General features: G+C 40.9%; 1 protein-coding gene across 3 annotated transcripts in view; it reads left to right on the forward strand.

The window, feature by feature from the left end:
- Positions 1-18523, forward strand: part of RAD51C (RAD51 paralog C) — a 45087-nt gene extending 26564 nt beyond the window's left edge. For 2 of the 3 annotated variants that reach the window (XM_054256081.2, XM_078373669.1), the window contains exons 5-10: positions 8282-8348; positions 9309-9369; positions 15805-15902; positions 16350-16410; positions 16919-17052; positions 18312-18523. In XM_054256081.2, the coding sequence (XP_054112056.2) occupies positions 8282-8348; positions 9309-9369; positions 15805-15902; positions 16350-16410; positions 16919-17052; positions 18312-18325 (435 nt within the window). In that variant the 3' untranslated portion in view covers positions 18326-18523. Of the gene's footprint in view, positions 1-8281; positions 8349-9308; positions 9370-15804; positions 15903-16349; positions 16426-16918; positions 17053-18311 lie in introns of those variants that run through there. The other variant, XM_078373668.1, reaches the window with a different exon arrangement.
- The last annotated feature ends 4031 nt before the right edge of the window (positions 18524-22554 follow it).

Consider the following 22554-nt stretch of genomic DNA (forward strand, 5'->3'; position numbering starts at 1 on the left):
TTTTGTTTTTGAGATGGAGTTTTGCTCAGTTGCCCAGGCTGGAGTGCAGTGGCATGATCTCAGCTCACTGCAACTGGGAGGCAGAGGGCCTCCCAGGTTCAAGCAATTCTCCTGCCTCAGACTCCCGAGTAACTGGGACTACAGGTGAAAGCCACCACACCCAGCTAATTTTTTGTATTTTAGTAGAGACAGGGTTTCACCGTGTTGCCCAGGCTGGTCTTCAACTCCTGAGCTCAGGCAATTCGTTCGTTTCTGCCTCCCAAAGCATTGGGATTACAGGTGTGAGCTACTGCACCTGGCTCCTTATGTTATTATTTTAACAGAAATAGCTTCATCTTGTCTGACTAAAAAAGCAATCCAAACAATAACATCAAATAGTAGGTAGTGTTTAAGAAGAGTGCTGTAAATATAAACGTTCTAACATGGAAGAAGATACATACAGATATATTATTGAGAAAATTTAAGTTGTATATAAAATATATTTAGTGTAATCCCACGTTAGAGAAAACTTGAAATTATATGTATGCATTTATATTTGTATATATGAAGAGAAAGATCTGAAAGGACCAAAACATTAACAGTAGCTACTTCTTTTTTATTTTTTTGGATACGCAATCTTACTGGAGTGCAGTGGTGCAATCAAGGCTCACTGTAGCATCAACATCCCAGGCTCAAGTGACCCTCGCACCTCAGCCTCCCTAGTAGCTGAAACTACAGGCGCATGTCACCATGCCTGCTTAATTTTTGTACTTTTTTTTTTTAATAGAGATGGGGTTTCCATCATGTCTCCCAGCTGCTCATTAACTCTTGGGCTCAAGCAATCATCTGCTTACCTTAGCCAAAGTGCTTGGATTACATGCATGAGCCACTGTGCCCAGCTTTGGTTACTTCTAAGGATAGGATTTTGTGGGGTCAGGGACACACTTTCCCCCTCTTACTTTATAAATTCTTTGCTTGAAGGTTCTTTTCCCCCAAGTTAGCATATATATATATATAACATGTATGGCTTTTGATAATGTGTTTTATAATTTTAAGGTCAGATGTGGTGGCTCACACCTATAGTCCCAGCACTTTTGGAAGGCCAAAGTGGGAAGATCGCCTGAAGCCAGGAGTTTGAAACCAGCCTGGACGACAAAGCCTGACCCTATCTCTTAAAAAAAAAATACATAAACTAAGAATAATTGTCCAGGCAAGGTAGCTCATGCCTGTAATCCCAGCACTTTGGGAGGCTGAGGCAGGCAGATCATGAGGTCAGGTGTTTGAGACCAGCCTGACCAACAAGCTGAAACCCCGTCTCTACTAAATATACCAAAATTATCCAGGCATGCTCCTGTAATCCCAGCTACTCGGGAAGCTGAGGCAGGAGAATCGCTTGAACCCAGGAGGCAGAGATTGCAGTGAGCTGAGATCACACCTCTGCACTCTATCTAGCCTGAGCAACACAGCGAGACTCCATCTCAAAAAGAAAAGAAAATAATAATTTTAAGGTATTTTTTGTTTATTTTTTTTTGAGACAGACTGTTGTCCAGGCTGGAGTGCAATGCCTGATCTCAGCTCACTGCAGACTCTGTCTCAAGAAAAAAAAAAAAAGAATATTGTATGCTTTTTTTTCTTTTTTTTTTGAGATGGAGTCTAGCTCTGTCGTCCATGCTGGAATGCAGTGGCACAATCTTGGCTCACCACAACCTCTGCCTCCCAGGTTCAAGCGATTCTACTGCCTTAGCCTCCCAAGTAGCTGGGATTACAGGTGCATGCCACCAAGCCCAGATAATTTTTGTATTTATAGTAAAGATGGGGTTTCACCATGTTGGTCAGGCTGGTCTTGAACTCCTGACCTCGTGATCTACCCACCTCAGCCTCCCAAAGTGCTGGGATTATAGGCATGAGCCACTGCATCAGGCCCATGTATGCTTTTTGTTAAAAAAAAAAAAAAAAGTTCTAAACAATAAAAAAATGCAGAAAGTGATTATTCATTACCTAGAAATGATGTAAATATTGTTATCTGGTGTAAATATTTTTTTTTGACTTTATGCATATACAAACTTACTTTTTAGAAAATGAGGTCATGCCAAAACAGTGGCTTATGCCTGTATCCAGCACTTTGGAAGGCCAAGGTCACTTGAGCCCATGAGTTTGAGACCAACCTGGGAAATACAGTGAGACTTCGTCTCTACAATTTTTTTTTTTTTTTTTTTTTGAGAGGGAGTCTTGCTCTGTTGCCTAGGGTAGAGTGCAGTGTGCTATCTTGACTCACTGCAACCTCCAGCTTCTGGGTTCAAGTGATTCTCCTCCCTCAGTCTCCTGAGCAGCTGGATCACAGGTGTGCACCACCACACTGGGCTAATTTTCTTTATTTTTAGTAGAGATGGGGGTTTCACCATGTTAGCCAGATGGTCTCAATCTCCTGACCTTGTGATCCACCAGCCTCAGCCTCCCAAAGTGCTGGGATTACAGGTGTGAGCCACCCTGCCTGGCCAATTTTTTAAAAATGTTAGCCAAGTATAATGGCATGAACCTATAGACCTAGCTACTTGGGAGGGTGAGGTGGGAGGATTGCTTGAGGCTGGGAGGCGGAGGTTGCAGTGAGTCAAGAACATACCACTGTGCTACAGCCTAGACAACAGAACAAGACCTTACCTCCAAAAACACAAAAAGAAAAAGAAAATGTGGTCATATACATGCTATTTTGCAAAGCAGCTTTCTGTTTTTCGCTTAATACAGTATGAACATTTTTTATGTACACTACTTTTTTTGTTTTGTTTTCTATGTACACTACTTATAAGTCTGCTTTACACTAACAGCTATGTAGTATTTTGTTGTATGACTGTAGCATAGGATTTTTTTGTATTTGTTTTTAGGTTTTTTTTTTTTTTAGACGGGTTCTTGCTCTGTCACTCAGGCTGGAGTGCAGTGGCATGATCTTGATTCACTGCAGCCTCAATCTCCTGGGCTTAAGCAATCCTTTCAGCTCAGCCTCCTGTGTAGCTGGGACTACAGGCACACACCACCACACCCAGCTGATTTTTAAATTTTTGGTAGAGGCCAGGTGCGGTGGTTCACACCTGTAATCCCACCACTTTGGGAGGCTAAGGCAGGCGGATCACTTGAGGTCAGGAGTTAGAGAACAGCCTGACCAACATAGTGAAACTGTCTGTATCAATCATACAAAAATTAGCTGGGCATGGTGGTGCACACTTATAGTCCCAGCTACTCAGGAGGATGAGGCAGGAGAATCACTTGAACTCGGGAAGCGGAGGTTAGAATGAGCCAAGATCATACCACTGCACTCCAGCTTGGGCGACAGAGCAAGACTCTGTCTCATACATACCTAAATTTTTTGTGGAGATGAGGTCTCACTATGTTGCCCAGGCTGGTCTCTAACTTCTGGGCTTAAGAAATCCACCTGTCTCAGCCTTCCATAGGCATGAGCCACTGTGCCTGGCCTGGAATGTATTTTTTAACCACCTCTCTATTGATTTTCTTTTTTTTCTTTCTTTTTTTTTTTTTTGAGACAGAGTCTTGTTCTGTCACCCAGGCTGGAGTGCAGTGGCACAATCTTGGCTCACCACAGCCTCCACCTCTAAGGTTCAAGAACTTCTCGTACCTGAGTCTCCCAAGTAGCTGGGATTACAGGTGTGCACAACCACACCTGGCTAATTTTTGTATTTTTAGTAGAGATGGGGTTTCGCCATGTTGGCCAGACTGGTCTCAAACTCCTGGCCTCAAGTGATCCACCCTTCTCGGCCTCCCAAAGTGCTGGGATTATAGACATGAGCCACCACACCTAGCCTAGAATAAATTTCTTAAAGTGAAACTATTAGGCCAAAGAAATCAATTTTTGAACATTTGTTATATATTATAAAATTACCCTCAGAAACTGTGTTCTAAAGTATGTCTCTACAGCAATGAATAGGAACACTTTTTTTCCCATATCTTTACCAACTTTGGGTACCAGTCTTTTAAATCTTTGCCAAATTGATATGGGGAAAGTCCTTTAAAAAATATGTTTCTTGGCCTGGCACACTGGCTCATGCCTGTAATCCCAGCACTTTGGGAAGCTGAGGAGGGTGGATCACCTGAGGTCAAGAGTTTGAGACAAGCCTGGCCAATATGGCCACATTTTCATACTAAAAATATGAAAAAATCAGCTGGCTGTGGTGGTTTGCAGTTGCAGTCCCAGCTGTTTGGGAGACTGAGGCAGGAGAATTGCTTGAACCCAGGAGTTGGAGGTTGCACTCCAGCTTGGGCTACAGAGCAAGACTCCATCTCAAAAAAAAAAAAAAGTTTCTTAGGCTGGGCACGGTGGCTCAAGCCTGTAATCCCAGCACTTTGGGAGGCCGAGGCGGGTGGATCACGAGGTCAAGAGATCAAGACCATCCTGCTCAATATGGTGAAACCCCGTCTCTATTAAAAATACAAAAAATTAGCTGGGCATGGTGGTGCATGCCTGTAATCCCAGCTACTCAGGAGGCTGAGGCAGGAGAATTGCCTGAACCCAGGAGGCAGAGGTGAGCCGAGATCACGCCATTGCACTCCAGCCTGGGTAACAAGAGCAAAACTCCGTCTCAAAAAAAAAAGTTTCTTTGATTATTAGGATAATTTTTTAAACAGCTTTAATGACATATAATCCATATACCTTAAAATTTATCCTTTTAAAGTGTACAATTCAGTGATTTTTAGTGTATTCACAGAGTTTTTGCAGCCATCAAAACTGTCTAATTTTAGAATATTTCCATCACCCCAAAAAAGAAACCCCTACCTCACAATGACCTTCAGAATATTTAAAATGTCTGCTCCTTCACTTTCACTTTTCAAATCTCATGCAAATTTTTTTTGTGGTCAACTATAACCTTGTACCCTATGGAGAAAGTAATTCTGGGTTCTGGGAAACAGAGTTCCAGGTTTTTTTAAAAAAAAATCCTCTTTTCTGCTGGGCACAGTGGCTCATGCCTGTAATCCTTGCACTTTGGGAGGCTGAGGTGGGTGGATTACCTGAGGTCAGGAGTTTGCAACCAGCCTGGCCAACATAGTGAAACCCCGTTTCTACTAAAAATACAAAAAAAATTAGATGGATGTGGTGGCAGGCACCTGTAATCCTAGCTACTTGGGAGGCTGAGGCAGGAGAATCACTTGAACTGGGAGGTGGAGGTTGCAGTGAGCCGAGGTCATGCCACTGTACTCCAGCTTGGGCAGCAGAGTGAGACTCCATCAAAAAAAAAAAAACAAAACACTTATTCTTTAGAAGCTTGGCATATTCACATAATAATTTTGACTTGTATCATGGAGGCCAATCATTTTGCAAAAATAATATAATTACTACATAAATATTTGCCAGTAATGGAAATTCTAAGTTTGACATGTCGAATACCTGGTAAATCAGTAGTTCGATTTATATTTTCCTGAAGATACGTAATGGGTAAACTAAATACTCTCTAAACCAGCACTGTTAAGTAGAACTGATGGAAAGATGAAAATGTACAGTCTAGTACAGTAGCTGCATGGCTGTTCACTTGAAATACAGCGAATCCTACTGAATTTATAGTTTTAATTTAACTTTTAAAAGCTACACATGGGCCAGGCACTGTGGCTCATGCCTATAATTCCAGCACTTTGGGAGGCCGAGGTGGGAGGATCATTTGAGGCCAGGAGTTCGAGGTTAGTCTAGACAACACTGCGAAACCCTGTCTCTACAAATAATTTAAAAATTAGCTAGGCATGCTGGTGCATACCTATAGTTCCAGCTACTAGGGAGGCTGAGGCAGGACAATTGCTTGAGCCCAGGACTTCAAGGCAGTGAGCTATGATTGTGCCCCTGCACCCCAGCCTGGGTGACAGAATGAGACCCCATCTCTAAGAAATATTCTTTAAAAAAAGCTACCAATTTAAGTTCCTGCTTAGCTTATTCTAAGGTGCCTGTCCTTAGATGTGAGGTAACAAAGGGAGAATGCCCTATGGCATGTAAGGGGAGAGGAACTAGAAGAAAATTATGTCATCACCTTGGTATCTAATTGAGATCTAGGTGAATCACAGATTTTTCCTTTATGGCTAAATAGAAATTTTGGCCGGGCGCGGTGGCTCATGCCTGTAATCTCAACACTTTGGGAGCCGAGGTGGGCGGATCACAAGCTCAAGAGATCAAGACCATCCTGGCCAACACTGTGAAACTTCGTCTCTACTAAAAATACAAAAAAACTAGTCGGGTGTGGTGGCACATGCCTGTAGTCCCAGCTACTCGTGAGGCTGAGGCGGAAGAATTGCTTGAACCCAGGAGGTGGAGGTTGCAGTGAGCCGAGATTGTGCCACTGCACTCCAGCCTGGTGACAGAGCAAGACTCCGTCTCAAAAAAAAAAAAAAGAAATGTTAGGGTGTTACCAGTGCAATGGTAACAGCCAAATAACCTTTTTTCCCTCAGGTTTTTTTTTTTTTGAGATGGAGTCTTGCTCTTGTTGCCCAGGGTGGAGTAAAATGGTGCAATCTTGGCTCACTGCAACCTCCACCTTCTGGATTTAAGTGATTCTCCTGCCTCAGCCTCCAGAGTAGCTGAGGTTACAGGTGCCTGCCCAAATGCCTGGCTAACTTTTTGTATTTTTAGGATGGGGTTTCGCCATGTTGGCCAGGCTGTTCTTGAACTCCTGACCTTAGGTGATGTGCCTGCCTCATCCCTGCAAAGCGCTGGGATTACAGGTGTGAGCCACTGCACCCAGCCTGTTTCTCAGTTTTCTTACGTAAAAAATTCATTTTCAGAGTAGACAACTTTTTCTTAACTGTTTTTCATGGAATTTTGTTATCAGTTTTAGGTTGCAGTATTAACTTTCTTTTTTCTGGAGGGAAGATCTGTATTAGAAGAATATATAAAGTAGCCATTTCTGGAGATTTTGGGGTAGAAAAAGAACAGATCTGACTTCTATGTTAAGTCAGCCTTAAACACTTTTGTTTTCCCTGTTTTATTTAAAATTACTATCTTTCAAAACCTGGAACCTTTTTTGTAGGTCAGTATTTATTCCAAGAGAATTAGCAATATGAAACTGAGGGCCATCTGTGAGTTCCAAAGCAACACCTGTGGCTGTTACTAGCTGCTTAGCATAATCATAATTTGGAGTCATTTGACCTGGCTACTAGGATTTTTTTTTTCCTAGTTCATCTACTTATATTGTACTTTCTTTATGATTTTAAGTCTCTTCTCATAATTTGTTGCCTCAGTTTCTTTTTTTCCTATAAGATTATAAACTAATACTATATTTGCCTCCTTCCTAAAAATGTAAACATTGAGATATTTATTAAGGATTTCATATTCCTTTGAATAAAAATATTCTGGGGAGGTAATAGTGATAAAGAACGTGGACTCAGGCCAGTTGTAGTGACTCATGCCTGTAATCCTAGCATTTTGGGAGGCTGAGGCAGGTGGATCACTTGAGGTCAGGAGTTCAAGACCAGCCTGGCCAACGTGGTGAACCCCCGTCTTTACTAAAAATACAAAAATTAGCCAGCCATCGTGGCAGGCACCTGTAATCCTAGCTACTTGGGAGGCTGAGGTAGGAATCGCTTGAACCTGGGAGGTGGAGGTTGAAGTGAGCCGAAATTGCGCCACTGCACTCCAGCCTAAGCAACAGAGCAAAATTCAATCTTTCTTTTTTCTTTTTTGAGATGAGGTCTTGCTTGGTCACCAGGCTGGAGTACAGTGACATGATCATGGCTTACTCCTGCCTCAACCTTCTGGGCTCAAGCAATTCTCCCACCTTAGCCTCCTGAGTAGGTGGGACTACAGCTGTGCACCACCATGCCCAGCCAATGTTTTAAAAAGTTTGTTGTAGGTCAGGCACAGTGGTTCATGCCTATAATCCCAGCACTTTGGGAGGCTGAGGCAGGAGGATCGCTTGAGCCCAGGAGTTCAAGAAAATCCTGGGCAACATAGCAAGACCCTGTCGCTTAAAAAAAAAGAGTTTTGTGAGCTAGATGTGGCAAACTCCTCTAGTCCCAGCTATTCAGGAGGCTGAGGTGGGAGGATTGTGTGATTTTAGGACTTCAAGGCCAACCTGGGCAACCTAGCAAGACCCCATCTCTAAAGTATGAAAATAAAATATTTTATGATCAGTAGAATCATGTTTTCAGATAACTACATATTTTATGGGTAGATCTTTTAAGTTTTTTAATCAGAAAAATTTTTATTACATAAATGGCCATCTTTAGTAGGTAGATTGTTTTCAGATTACTAAAATCACAAGACTTTACTTGATAATTTTTAAAGAGACTCACCTAACTTTCTTACATTTTGTTTTTATAGGTAATTTTAACCAATCAGATGACAACAAAGATTGATAAAAATCAGGCCTTGCTCATTCCTGCTTTAGGTGGGTAATCAATGAGATAAAGATTTTAGTTAATCACAGTTTTTCCTATCTCTTTCATTTGATTCTCATTGAATACTATAAGCTCCATGAAAGCAGAGTGTATTTGTCTTGTTCACTGGTTAATCTTAGCACTAAGTACAGTACCCTTAGATACTGACTGTTTCTTTTAGTTACTTAACATTTATTGAGTGACCAGACACATTGTCTCACACCTGTAATCCTAGCACCTTGGGAGGCTGAGCTGGATCACTTGAGGCCAGGAGTTCAAGACTAGCCTGGCCAATATGGTGAAAACCCCATCTCGACTAAAAATACAAAAAATTAGCCATACATGGTGGCACACATCCCACCAACTTGGGAGGCTGAGGCATGAGAATTGCTTGAACCTGGAAGATGCAGGCTGTGAGAAGCTGGAATCCTGCCACTGCACTCCAGCCTTGGTGACAGAGCGAGACTGTCTCAAAAAATTGAGTATCTACTGTCTAGCAACTACTGTGTGTCAAAGATTCTTGCCCCCAGATAATTCACAGCTTTAGGCAGAAGGAGGGGTGAATCCACTTAAATCACACTACAGTAAATATCGTGGTTTTGTTAGAATGCAATGCTTCAAGATGTATGTCCACTAAAATCTTAAAGAATATTCTACCAGAGTTTTTACTTTTCTTCTGGAGGTCAGAAATATGTTAGGTTTGATGATATGGAAAATTGGCAAATATATGGACTCAGACTATTAAGTTTTCTCAAAGCAAATAGAGGATAATGATTTGCAATATTCCCCTAGATAGGTAAAAATCTTATAATCTCAGGATGTTACTCATTTCCCAGGTTTTTTTTTAAAGCAAGTATACTTTTGTTATGTTAAATTAAGTAAAGTAAGATTATATTTGATCAGAGGCATTCTGAGAAATTTATAACCAAGTCAGTAAGGCAATATACAGTTATTATGTTCTTTACTCTCAGGGGAAAGTTGGGGACATGCTGCTACAATACGGCTAATCTTTCATTGGGACCGAAAGCAAAGGTCAGTATAGAAACAAGTTAATAATTCTGAATATTGGGTTAATTACACTGAATGAACACTTAGAAGTTTTTTAGAGCTAGTCCTGTGGTTTAGATATACAATGATCTATATTGTTGCCTTGTCTGATATCACCTAGAGGAAACATGGAAATGTGTTATTATTACTGCACATTTAGCTACACAGGAAATTCTCTGGAATACTTAAATGACGGGGTGCATGCACCTGAAATGAGTAGGTGGCTAAGGAATGCCATTTTCTAAAGCTCTTTGAAATCATTTATTAGCCATGTAGAAGGAGGTTAGTACTCTATGTTCCTGGAAGAGATTGAAAAGAAAGAATAAAATCAGGACAAAAGGAAAATTGTTGAAGTTAGCTTTAAAATTAATTTATTTGGAAGATAGGATTGTTTTTCTTAGTTGCTTAGTGTATTTCTTGTATGAAATTGTGTCTGTTATTTTTTTTATTTTGTATTTTGCTGTCCGGCTTTTATTATCCACTTTCACAAGTATTGTTCTTTAAAAGTATGGCAGCATGAAGTCTTTGTATTTGTTTTTAAAGCAGCTGAGCAAGTGAACAAAGCAGCTTTTATTTTCTTGAAAATAGGCCATTGAAAGCTGTGAAGTCTTTCCTACACTTACAGAAAATGTCAGATTTATGCTAGCCTCTCTGCTTTGTGATTAATTGGTATAACATAGATCTTGGTTTGGAAATGCTCTAATAAAGGGAGAAATTAAGATCACATGCAAGCAAAGATGGACTAAAGGGTCACTTAAATACATATTGGGCCTAGCCAGTGAAATTGTCTGTTTTTTAATCTGCATTTCTTTGTTGTTCTACAAACAAAAAAATCCTGCCTGACCAAGTTAGGTTTTACTGACCTGAAGCTCGTAAAAAAAGATATATACTGATTACACTTCTGTATATATCTTTTGCAACTGATCGTGCAGTTTGTGTCTACTTTAAAAATGGTATTTCCAGGCTGGGCACAGTGGTTCACACCTATAATCCCAGCACTTTGGGAGGCCAAGGCACCTGAGGTCAGGAGTTCGAGAACAGCCTGGCCAACATGGCAAAACCCTGTCTCTACTAAAAATACAAAAATATTAGCAAGGCATGGTGGTGGGTTACTTTAATATAGCTGAGGCAGGAGAATTGCTTGAACCTAGGAGGCAGAAGTTGCAGTGAGCTTGGGCAGCAGAGCGAGACTCCATCTCAAAAAAAAAAAAAGTTGCGTGAAATTTTATATGCTTTATGCTTTTAAATTTTTAGTTTATTTTAAAAGGATGAAAATGGAAATTCATATCAGGGAAAAATCGTTATAAAAATGAACATTTTAGACCATCCTGGTCAACATGGTGAAACCCCGTCTCTACTAAAAATACAAAAAATTAGGTGGGCATGGTAGCGCGTGCCTGTAATCCCAGCTACTCAGGAGGCTGAGGCAGGAGAATTGCCTGAACCCAGGAGGCAGAGGTTGCGGTGAGCCAAGATCGCGCCATTGCACTCCAGCCTGGGTAACAAGAGTGAAACCCCGTCTCAAAAAAAAAAAAGAACATTTTTCATTTGGATAAAACACTAAATTTTTTTTTTTTTTTTTTTTTTTTTGACACAGGGTCTTGCTTTGTTGTCCAGGCTGGAGTGCAGTGGTGCAGTAGTATGATCTCAGGTTACTGCAGCCTCAACCTCCTGGGCTCAAGCAGTCGTCCCACCTCAGCCTCCGAAGTAGCTGGGACCACAGGCATGTACCACCACACCCAGCTAATTTTTGTATTTTTTGTAGAAACAGGGTTTCAAGATGTTGCCCAGGCTGGTCTTGACCTCATAAGCTCAGACAGTCCAGCTACCTTGGCCTCCCAAAGTGGTGGGATTGTAGGCATGAGCCACGGCACCCGTCCAGAAATAAAGATCTTAAATTGCCAAATTCATATTGGGAATTAAACTTAAGTGTACTATCTGATGCCCCGGACCCCATCCTTTACCAGTAACACCTGATTTTTACCCTTAGACTAATGATGGAATAATATTCCAACAGTTATTAAAATAAATACCTTTATCTGTGTCTTTATAATATGTGGGTTTTCCTCCAGTTTGCATATTCATGATTATATGAGGCTAAGATTATTCAGAATTACACTACTCTTTGCCAAGAAGATCTGGTGGTAGAGTAATAAATCAACACCCCCACACAGTGTTTCATATGTGTGCTCAGTTTTAGAGCACAAATTGTGCTTCTGTCTTGTTTCTTCCTGACCCAAACTATGTAGTTCAGCCATATGTTAAGCTACATCTCAGCTGGGGCCATGAGCCAAGGGATTCTTTGGTTTAGTTTTTCATTTAAAAAGATCTCTAGCCGGGCGCAGTGGCTCACAGCTGTAATCCCAGCACTTGGGAGTCTGAAGCGGGCAAATCACCTGAGGTTGGGAGCTCGAGACCAGCCCGACCAACATGGAAAAACCCCATCTGTAATAAAAATACAAAATTAACTGGGCATGGTGGCAAGTGCCTGTAATCCCAGCTACTCGGGAGGCAGAGGCAGGAGAATTGCTTGAACCCAAGAGGCGGAGGTTTTGAGGGTGAGCTGAGATCGCATCATTGCACTCCAGCCTGGGCAAGAAGAATGAAACTCTGTCTCCAGAAAAAAAAAAAGATTTCTAAAAAGACATGATGTATAAAAATGGTATTTTTACCTAGAAATTTGAGGTTGATTTTCAGCCTGAATAATTAATGGCCCTTTGACTTTAGGATTCTTTTTGTTTGTTTTTTTGAGATGGAGCCTCACTTTGTCACCCAGGCTGGATTGCAGTGGCACAATATCAGCTCCTTGCAACCTCCACCTCCCTGGTTCAAGCAATTCTCCTGCCTCAGCCTCCCAAGTAGCTGGATTACAGGCATGTGCCACCACACCTGGCTAATTTTTGTATTTTTATACAGATGGAGTCTCACTATTTTGGCCAGGCTGGTCTCGAATGCCTGACCTCAAGTGATCCACGCACCTCAGCCTCCCAGTGTGCTAGAATTACAGACATGAGCCACTGTGCCCAGCTGACTTAAGGATTCTTAATAAGCATGTAAATGCTTCTTAAAAGCTTATTACTTTTTAATAATTTCCTTGGGATAGATGTACTGGGTATCTTTTTTGGACATATTGTTGAAATGAGATGATTTGGATACTAATTTTTTGGCAGGCTAGCTGATTTTTGTTGTTCAAAAAGTGATTTCCTAATAAAGGCAGGTTAAAATACACCTTGCTTCTCTTTTTTTGTGAATTTTTGCATTAAAGATAGTTTATCAACCCTAAACGTTTATAATCCCACTCAACACAGCCATTCTTTATTTTTTCTAAGACTAAGGCTTGCCCTGTTGCTGAGGCTAGAGTGCAGTGACACAATCTTGGCTCACTGCAACCTCCGACTCCCTGGTTCAAGCGATTCTTCTGCATTAGCCTCCCGAGTAGCTGGGATTACAGTTGCACACCACTACACTTGGGTAATTTTTGTTTTTGTTTCTTTAGTAGAGACAGGGTTTCACCATGTTGGCCAGGCTGGTCTCAAACGCCCGATCTCGTGATCTGCCCACCTCGGCCTCCCAAAGTGCTGAGATTACAGGCATGAGCCACCACACCTGGCTCCACACAGCTTTTTTTTTTTTTTTGAGATGGAGTTTTGCTCTTGTTACCCAGACTGGAGTGCAATGACATGACTCGGCTCACCGCAACCTCCGCCTCCTGGGTTCAAGCAATTCTCCTGCCTCAGCCTCCCAAGTAGCTGGGACTACAGGCACACACCACCATGCCCAGCTAATTCTTGTATTTTTAGTAGAGACGGGGTTTCACCTTGTTGACCAGGATGCTCTCAATCTCTTGACCTCATGATCCACCCACCTCAGCCTCCCAAAGTGCTGGGATTATAGGCGTGAGCCACCGCGCCCGGCTGCACACAGCTATGTTTATATTACATATTACTTAGCAGTTATTTTGTTTATGTGTAAAGTTACGATTATGGAATATAGGACATTTTGGATTCTGCTGTTTTTGGTCTCTGTTTTTCTTTTGAATTGTGTCTGAGAAGAGGGGCTATTTCAAAATTAAGAGAGTAACAAATCATAGCCAAAATGTCCTTTTTGAATTGTCTTTGAAAGCAAATCATTATGTTTTGTGTAAATAAATAACCCTTATAACTCTGAGAATCTTATTTTCCTTTACTTTAGAATATGTATTTTGTGTATTATATCAGGTTTTTTTTTTCCATTTAAGGGGAGCATATTATATCCGTTTTATTAAATTGTGGTTTTATATATATATATAACATAAAATTTACCACTTTAGCCAGGTGCGGTGGCTCATGCCTATAATCCAAGCACTTTGGGAGGCTGAGACGGGCGGATCACAAGGTCAGGAGATCGAGACCATCCTGGCCAACATGGTGAAACCCTGTCTCTACTAAAAGTACAAAAAAATTGGCTGGGTATGGTGACGCACACCTGTAGTCCCAGCTACTTGGGAGGTTGAGGCAGGAGACTTGCTTGAACTCACGAGGCAGAGATTGCAGTGAGCCGAGACTGCGCCACTGCACTACAGCCTGGGCAACAATGTAAGATGCTGTGTCAAAAAAAATGTACCACGTCAACAATTTTTTCGTATAGTTCATTGGCATTAAGTACATTAATATTATGCAACCATCATCATCCATTTTCAGAACTTTTTTCATCTTCCCATACTGAAACTGTGTACCCATTAAATGCTAACTCTCATTCTTTTTTACCCCTAGCCCCTGACAATCACCATTCTACCTTCTGTCTCTGAATTTGACTCGTCTACCTACCCCATATAATTGGAATCATACAATATTTGTTCTGGTGTGACTGACTTATTTCACTTAGTATAATGTCTTCAAGGCTCATTATGTTGTAGCATGTGTCAGAATTTTTTTCCTTTTTAAATCTGAATAATATTCTATTGTATATACATACCACGTTTTGTTAATTCATCTGTGGATGCATACTTGGGTTGCTTCTACATTCTGGCTGTTGTGAATAAGTTACAGTGTATCAGTTTTATTTATTTATTTTTTTTTTGTTCTTTGTTTGTTTGTTTGTTTTGCTTATAAGTGTATCAGTTTTAAAGTAAATTTTTTGTTTGTTTGTTTGTTGAGACAGAGTTTTGCTCTTATTGCATGGTCTGTAGTCCAGTGGCGTAATCTCAGCTCACTGAAACTCCTGCCTCCCAGGTTGAAGTTATTCTTTTGCCTCAACCTCCCAAGTAGCTGGGATTACAGGCATATGCTACCACACCCAGCTAATTTTGTATTTTTAGTAGAGATGGGGTTTCTCCATGTTAGTCAGTCTGGTCTCGAACTCCTGACCTCAGGTGATTTGCCTACCTCAGCCTCCCAAAGTTCTGGGATTACAGGCTGAACCACTATGCCCAGCCTAAAGTAATTCTTAAAAGCAGTTTTGTTGTTGTTGTTGTTGTTTGTTTGTTTGAGATGGAGTTTCACTCTTGTTGCTCAGGCTGGAGTACAGTGGCCTGATCTCAGCTTGCTGCAACCTCAGCCTCCTGGGTTCAAGCAATTCTCCTGCCTCAGCCTCCTAAGTAAGCGAGATTACAAATATGTGGCACCACACCCAGCTAATTTTGTATTTTCAGTAGAAATGGGGTTTATCCAAGTTGGTCAGGTTGATCTCGAACTCCCAACCTCAGGTGATCCTCCCGCCTTAGCCTCCCAAAGTGCTGGGATTACAGACATGAGCCAAAAAGCAGTTTTAAAGGTTTTTATTTTGTTGCAGTTACAGTACTTGAATATAGTTAATAAGAGCTTAGAAATTTCTCAGCTACCTTCAGCTTTCAGTTTTATATTATTTTGTATAAGACATAATAAAATCCCAGATACTGTTCTATCATGTCTTATTTTTGGGACATAATCATTTTATGTTATTATTATTATTTTTGTAGAGATGGGGTCTTACTGTGTTGCTCAGGATGGCTTCAAACTCCTCATCTCAAGTGATCCTCACGCCTTGGCCTCCAAAGAGCTAGGATTACAGACATGAGCCATATCATTTTAAAACAATGTCTTCCTATCTTATTTTTATTGGTATAATATGAATAAGTGTTTCTCATTTGTAGTATAAGAAATTATCACAGTTCTTCAGCAATAACAAAAAAATACATGATTTACTAGAGACAGTTTGGGAAATACAAGCAAGCAGCCTTCACCTTGTGATAACAACTGTTAACTATTTGATTGTAGTCTTCTATCAGTTTTTTAGATGTCTGTATACATACTTATAAGATTATTCAGTATAACTTATTTAGTATATTATTAATACTTTCCTATCTCATTGAATATTTTTTTCCACCTTTAGTTTAGTTTTGTTGTTGTTGTTGTTGTTGTTTAGTTTTGTTTTTCTGAGACAGAATCTTGCTCTGTTGCCCAGGCTGGAGTGCAGTGGCACAATCTCGGCTCACTCCAACCTCTGTCTCCTGAGTTCAAGCAATTCTCCTGCCTCAGCCTCCCAAGTAGCTTGGACTACAGGTGCGCACCACCACCCCCAGCTAATTTTTGTATTTTTAGTAGAGACGGGGTTTCACCATATTGGCCAGCCTGGTCTCAAACCCCTGACCTCATGATCTGCCCACCTTGGCCTCCCAAAGTGCTGGGATTACAGGTGTGAGCCACCATGCCTGGCCTTCCACCTTTAGTTTTTAGCATAACTAATATCTCATTTATAAGATAGTTTATTTAAATCAGTCATTGAACTTTTAGATTGCTTTAAAATTTCACTCATGTAAACAACTCTGTTAAATACATACAGGTATTTAAGGGTGTATTTTAATATTTCTCTCTATTTTTTGTCCTTACAGAAAAAAAAAATAGATTTATTAATATAATAAACCTATACATTTAAATTATGAGTTTGGTCATTTGAATTTTTAATTAATTAAGTTCATGTGTTTGTATGTATTATTTTTCTTTGAGCAGGTTGGCAACATTGTACAAGTCACCCAGCCAGAAGGAATCCACAGTACTGTTTCAAATCACAGTCAGTATTATTTGATGAGAGTGGGATTTTTATATTGGTGGGCAGTAATTATCTAAAGAGAGAATTTACAACTTGCTTCTGTTAACTTCTGTAGGCAGCAAGCATATTTGAGGACAGCTTTTGATGCTTAGAACATTGTCCCCAAAATAGTAATATACAGAATATTGTAGTCACAAATGGACTGAAATTTATTCTTAAGAACAGAGGAAATACTTATTTTCGGGTAGCATGTTCCATGCCATATGTAATGTCAGGATATTAAAAATCTTTAAAGGGAAAGTTGTTGAAGATTTCCAGAAAAGAAAAACTACTAATATTACTTATTTTGGTCTTGTATGTATTATAGAGCTATTGTAGCCACCAAATATAGCCCACTTTAAGGTGTTAATTTTTCTGTGAATTTAAATCATAGAACACATATTTTTTGGATAAAATATGTATATTTATCAATAATGTTGAGAACCATGTATATTTTTGGCATCTCATTTTCTTTTTTTTTTTTTTTGAGATGGAGCCTCACTGTATTGCCCAGGTTCCAACCAGGTTCCGCGTGGAGTGGCACGATCTTGGCTTACTGCAAACTCTGGCCCACTGGTTCAAGCAATTCTTCTGCCTCAGCCTCCCTAGTAGCTGGGATTACAGGTGTGTGCTAACACGCCTGGCTAAGTTTTGTATTTTTAGTAGAGACAGGGTTTTGCCATGTTGGCCAGGCTGGTCTCAAACTCCTGACCTCAAGTGATTCGCCCGACTCAGCCTCCCAAAGTGCTGGGATTACAGGCATGAGCCACTGCTTGCGGCTTTATCTCATTTTTATAAGGACAAAAACAGAAATAGAGATTCTGAAACTGAATTATCCACCTGGACTTTGCACTGTCCAGGTGCATTTGAAATATCCTAGTTGGAAAACTTCAGAGTATTTAATGATGAAAATAAATCTGTAAAGTATCGAAGACTTAGGTTATTTCCTTTCAGTTCTTCTAACAAAGCCATTTTAAAGTTTGTTAGGACTGTCCTTTAGAGAACATTTTTATTTATTTATTAATTTATTATTGAGATGGAGTTTCGCTCTTGTTACCCAGGCTGGAGTGCAATGGCGCGATCTTGGCTCACCGCAACCTCTGCCTCCTGGGTTCAGGCAATTCTCCTGCCTCAGCCTCCTGAGTCCTGGTATTACAGGCACGCACCACCATGCCCGGCTAATTTTTTGTATTTTTAGTAGAGACGGGGTTTCACCATGTTGACTAGGATGGTCTTGATCTCTTGACCTCCTGATCCACCCGCCTCGGCCTCCCAAAGTGCTGGGATTACAGGCGTGAGCCATCGCGCCCAGCTGAGAACATTTTTATAATGAAATGTTATTTCTGTGTGTGTGTGTATGCATGCATATAAATAAGTATATATAAAATATTCTCGTATAGCCCAGGCTTAGACAAATACCCATGAGGTTTATCCTCTTCACAGTGGGTGATAAATATCTATCTCAAGAACTAAGTAGCTTTCTTTTCTTTTCTTTTTTTGAGACAAAGTGTCGCTCTGTCACCCAGGCTAGAGTGCAGTGGCATGATCTTGGCTCATTGCAACCTCTGCCTCCCGAGTTCAAGCAATTCTCCTATCTCAGCCTCCTGAGTAGCTGGGACTACAGGCATGCGCCAACATGCCCGGCTAATTTTTGTATTTTTAGTAGAAATGGGGTTTCACCATGTTGGCTAGGGTGGTCTCAAACTCCTGACCTCGTCATCTGCCTGCCTCGGCCTCCCCAAGTTCTGGAGCTACAGGCGTGAGCCACCGCACCTGGCCCTAGAGCAAAGTAGCTTTCTTACCAATTACTTAAAAATATTTTGAAGATAGGTCTTTAAATGTTCTTAAAGCATATTTTTATATTTTTATTTTTTATCTTGCAGCCTCAGGGATTTAGAGATACTGTTATTACTTCTGCATGTTCATTGCAGACAGAAGATTCCTTGAATACCCGGAAACGGTCACGAGATGCAGAGGAAGAATTTTAACCCAGAAACAAATTTCCAAGTATATAAATTTACTGATGTTGTGAAATCAATGTGTACAAGTAGACTTGTTACTGTAAGATATAAATAAACACTATGGCATGAATGAATCCAGATTATATGAAGTGAATGGGAAAAATACCTAAAGAATATGATTTTCTGAAAGTTTTTGTAAAGCAGTATTCTACAGTTATATTTTACCCTGTTTCCATTTTCAGTAACATTCAATAGAGATTATTATATTTCACAAATGTGGAAAGCTGATCTCATGTGGCCACTCTGAATTTACCATTTAAACTGTTTTAACCCCTTTCTTTGCCAGTTCCCTAGAAAATCTTAGGAAGAAAAGATTTTTTCATATTCTTATTGTGTGTGTGTGTGTGTGTGTGTGTGTGTGTGTGTTTTGTTTTGGTTTTTTCTTGAGAGATGGAGCCTTGCTGTGTTGCCCAGGCTGGAACACAATGGCGAGATCTCGATTCACTGCAACCTCCACCTCCCAGGTTCAAGCAATTCTCCCGCCTCCACCTCCTGAGTTGTTGGGATTACAGACACCTGCCATCATGGCTGGCTACTTTTGTATTTTTGTAGATACAGGGTTTCACCATGTTGGCCAGGCTGGTCTTGAACTCCTGACCTCAGGTGATCTGCCCACCTCAGCCTCCCAAAGTGTTGGGATTACAGGTGTGAGCCACCGTGACCAACTGTTCTTTTTAAATATAAGTTTGATAATTCCTTAAAATGATCTGCTTTTATTTATTATTATTATTATTTTTTTTTTTTTGAGACGGAGTTTTGCTCTTGTTACCCAGGCTGGAGTGCAATGGCGCGATCTCGGCTCACCACAACCTCCGCCTCCTGGGTTCAGGCAATTCTCCTGCCTCAGCCTCCTGAGTAGCTGGGATTACAGGAACGCGCCACAATGCCCAGCTAATTTTTTGTATTTTTAGTAGAGACGGGGTTTCACCATGTTGACCAGGATGGTCTCGATCTCTTGACCCTGTGATCCACCCAACTCGGCCTCCCAAAGTGCTGGGATTACAGGCGTGAGCCACCACGCCCCGCCTGATCTGCTTTTATAATTATAAAAGAGAAGCCTGCACCATGAGTCAGCGTATTATTATTTTCAGTTTTATGGGTAAGATACAAATTTTAGGGTGTCCAAACTGATTTTAGTGACCTCAATCCTAAAATCTAAGCCATTTGTTTAGCTTTTTTATGACATTTTATGATATTAAAGGGAGGACTTGGAGCTGTTATCTAGAGATTGTTTGGAACATATATCTTCCAGAATAATCAGGTTGATAGGCTCACAATCATTTATTTCTACATTTTTGTTTTTTTGTTTTGAGACAAGGTCTCACTCTGTCACCCAGGCTGGAGTGTGGTGGCATGATCACAGCAGATCACTGTAGCCTTGACCTTCTGGGCTCAAGCAGTCCTCCCACTTCAGCCTCCTGAGTAGCTGGGACTATAAGTAGGCACCACCATGCCTGGCTAATTTTTAAATTTTTTTTGTAGAGACAAGGTCTCATGAGCTATGTTGCCCAGGCTGGTCTCAACCTCTTGGGCTTAAGCGATTCTCTTGCCTTGGCCTCCCAAAGTGCTGGGATTATAGATGTAAGCCCCACACCTGGCCTTACTTCTGTATTTTGAAACAGAAGATTGGTATGATCCAATCTAGAATTATAGTTGTTATATTGACATTTTTCTTTGAATACTCTTAAGTAAAGATTTTTATTTGTGATGGTTTCAAAATCACCTAAAAATATTTTGGCACCCCCTCCTGGCTAACACAGTGAAACCCTGTCACTACTAAAAATATAAAAACAGGCCGAGCATGGTGGCATGTACCTGTAGTCCCAGCTACTCCGGAGGCTGAAGCAAGAGAATCGCTTGAACCTGGGAGGTGGAGGTTGCAGTGAGCTGAGATCGTGCCACTGCACGTCAGCCTGGGCAACAGAGTCAGACTCCCAAAAAAAAAAAAAAAAAAAGCTATATATATATATGTATAGTTTTTGGCACCTTTTCAAGTCACAAAATTTACTTTGCTTCCCTGTAGGGGAAAAAAATTTATTTTTTCTTTTGAGACAGTCTTGCTCTGTCACCCAGGGCGCAGCGGCACAGTCACGGCTCACCACAATCTCTACCTCCAGGGTTCAAGCGATTCTTGTGCCTCAGCCTCTTGAGTAGCTGAGATTACAGGTATGCACCACCATGCCCAGCTAATATTTTGTATCTTTAGCAGAGAGAGGTTTCTCTATGTTGGCTAGGGTGGTCTCAAACTCCTGGGGCTCAAGGAACCCACCCACCTCAGCCTCCCAAAGTGCTGGGATTACAGGTGTGAACCTGAACACCCAGCCATATTTATATATTTATTTTTAAACTTTTAGGTTCAGAGGTACATGTGAAGGTTTGTTATATAGATAAACTCATATTACAGGGGTTTGTTATACAGACTGTTTCATCGCCCAGAAATTAAACTCAGTACCCAGTAGTTACCTTTTCTGCTTCTCTCCTTCCTCCCACCTTACACCCTCAAGTAGACCCAGTGTGTGTCTGTTGGTTCGTTTTTCTTTTTAATGGAGCCTTGCTCTGTTGCCCAAGTTGGAGTACAATGGCGGGATCTTGGCTCACTGCAACCTCTGCCTCCCGGGTTCAAGTGATTCTCTTGCCTCAGCCTCCCGAGTAGCTGGGCTTACAGGTATTCGCCATCATGCCCAGGTAGTTTTTTCTATTTTTAGTAGAGGGGTTTTACCATGTTGACCTGGCCGGTCTTTAACTCCTGACCTTGTGATCTGCCTGCCTTGGCCTCCCAAAGTGCTGGGATTACAGACATGATCCACCATGCCTTGCCTGTTTTTTAATTTGTGTTCATAAATTCTCATCATTTAGCTACCACTTATGAGTGAGAACATGCAGTATTTGGTTTTCTATTCTTGCGTTAGTTTGCTAAGAATAACAGCCTCTAGTGCCATCCATGTTCCCGCAAAATACATGATCTCGTTCTTTTTTGTGGTTGCAAAATTATTTAAATAATTGAATATTAAATACTGCGAGGCCGGGCGCGGTGGCTCAAGCCTGTAATCCCAGCACTTTGGGAGGCTGAGGCAGGAGGATCACAACGTCAAGAGATCGAGATCATCCTGGTCAACATGGCGAAACCCCGTCTCTACTAAAAATACAAAAAATTAGCTGGGCATGGTGGCGCACGCCTGTAGCCCCAGCTACGTGGAGGCTGAGGCAGCAGAATTGCCTGAACCCAGGAGGCAGAGGTTGCGGTGAGGCGAGATCACGCCATTGCACCTGGGTAACAAGAGCAAAACTCCGTCTCAAAAATAAATAAATAAATAAATACTGCCACACCTGTATTTTCCAAGTGTTAGTGATAGTTGATATTTCCTATCACAGACTAAACAGTAAATTTATAAAATTACTTCAGTGTAATTATTCTTTTCTGAAATGGATTATATAGAATAGCCATCATTTACCAGGACTTGGGAGTGAAAGCAGGCACTGCTAACAATTATGCCAGTACAGAAGATAGGAACCAAGACTAACTTCAAATTACTTCTCTAACATAGAATGACTGGTTGTGACTATCTTTTATGGGCCTCAAAGCATATAATTTTATTATAATTGATGCCATCATTTTAACAAATGCCCATTATTTTATATTCTGCCTGCTCAAATCATAAAATCAAGAGTATGAAGCATTAAGTAAGTGATAAATATCAGTGTTACCAAGTATCAGATAAGATAGGTAAGATAAGGTAGGATCTCTTTTTTTTTGAGACAGGGTCTTACTCTGTTACCCAGACTACAGTACAGTGGAACAATCACTGCTCACTACAGCCTTGACCTCCCAGGCTCAAGTGATGATCTTTCCACTTCAGCCTCCTTCGTAGCTGGAAGTACAGGCATGCACACCACGCCTAGCTAATTTATTTTTATTTTGTAGAGACAGGATCTCACTATATTGTCTGGACTGCTCCCAAACTCTTGGGCTCAAGTAATACTCCTGCCTCAACCTCCCAGAGTGCTGAACCATTGTGCCTGGCCTCTAGAATCTCCTTTTATAAAGTATCATAACACTGTACTTTATTTATTTCAAGACAGAGTCTAGCTGTCTTGCCCAGCTGGA

The sequence above is a fragment of the Callithrix jacchus genome, chromosome 5 (assembly GCF_049354715.1).
Source record: "Callithrix jacchus isolate 240 chromosome 5, calJac240_pri, whole genome shotgun sequence".
Lineage (NCBI taxonomy): Eukaryota > Metazoa > Chordata > Mammalia > Primates > Cebidae > Callithrix > Callithrix jacchus.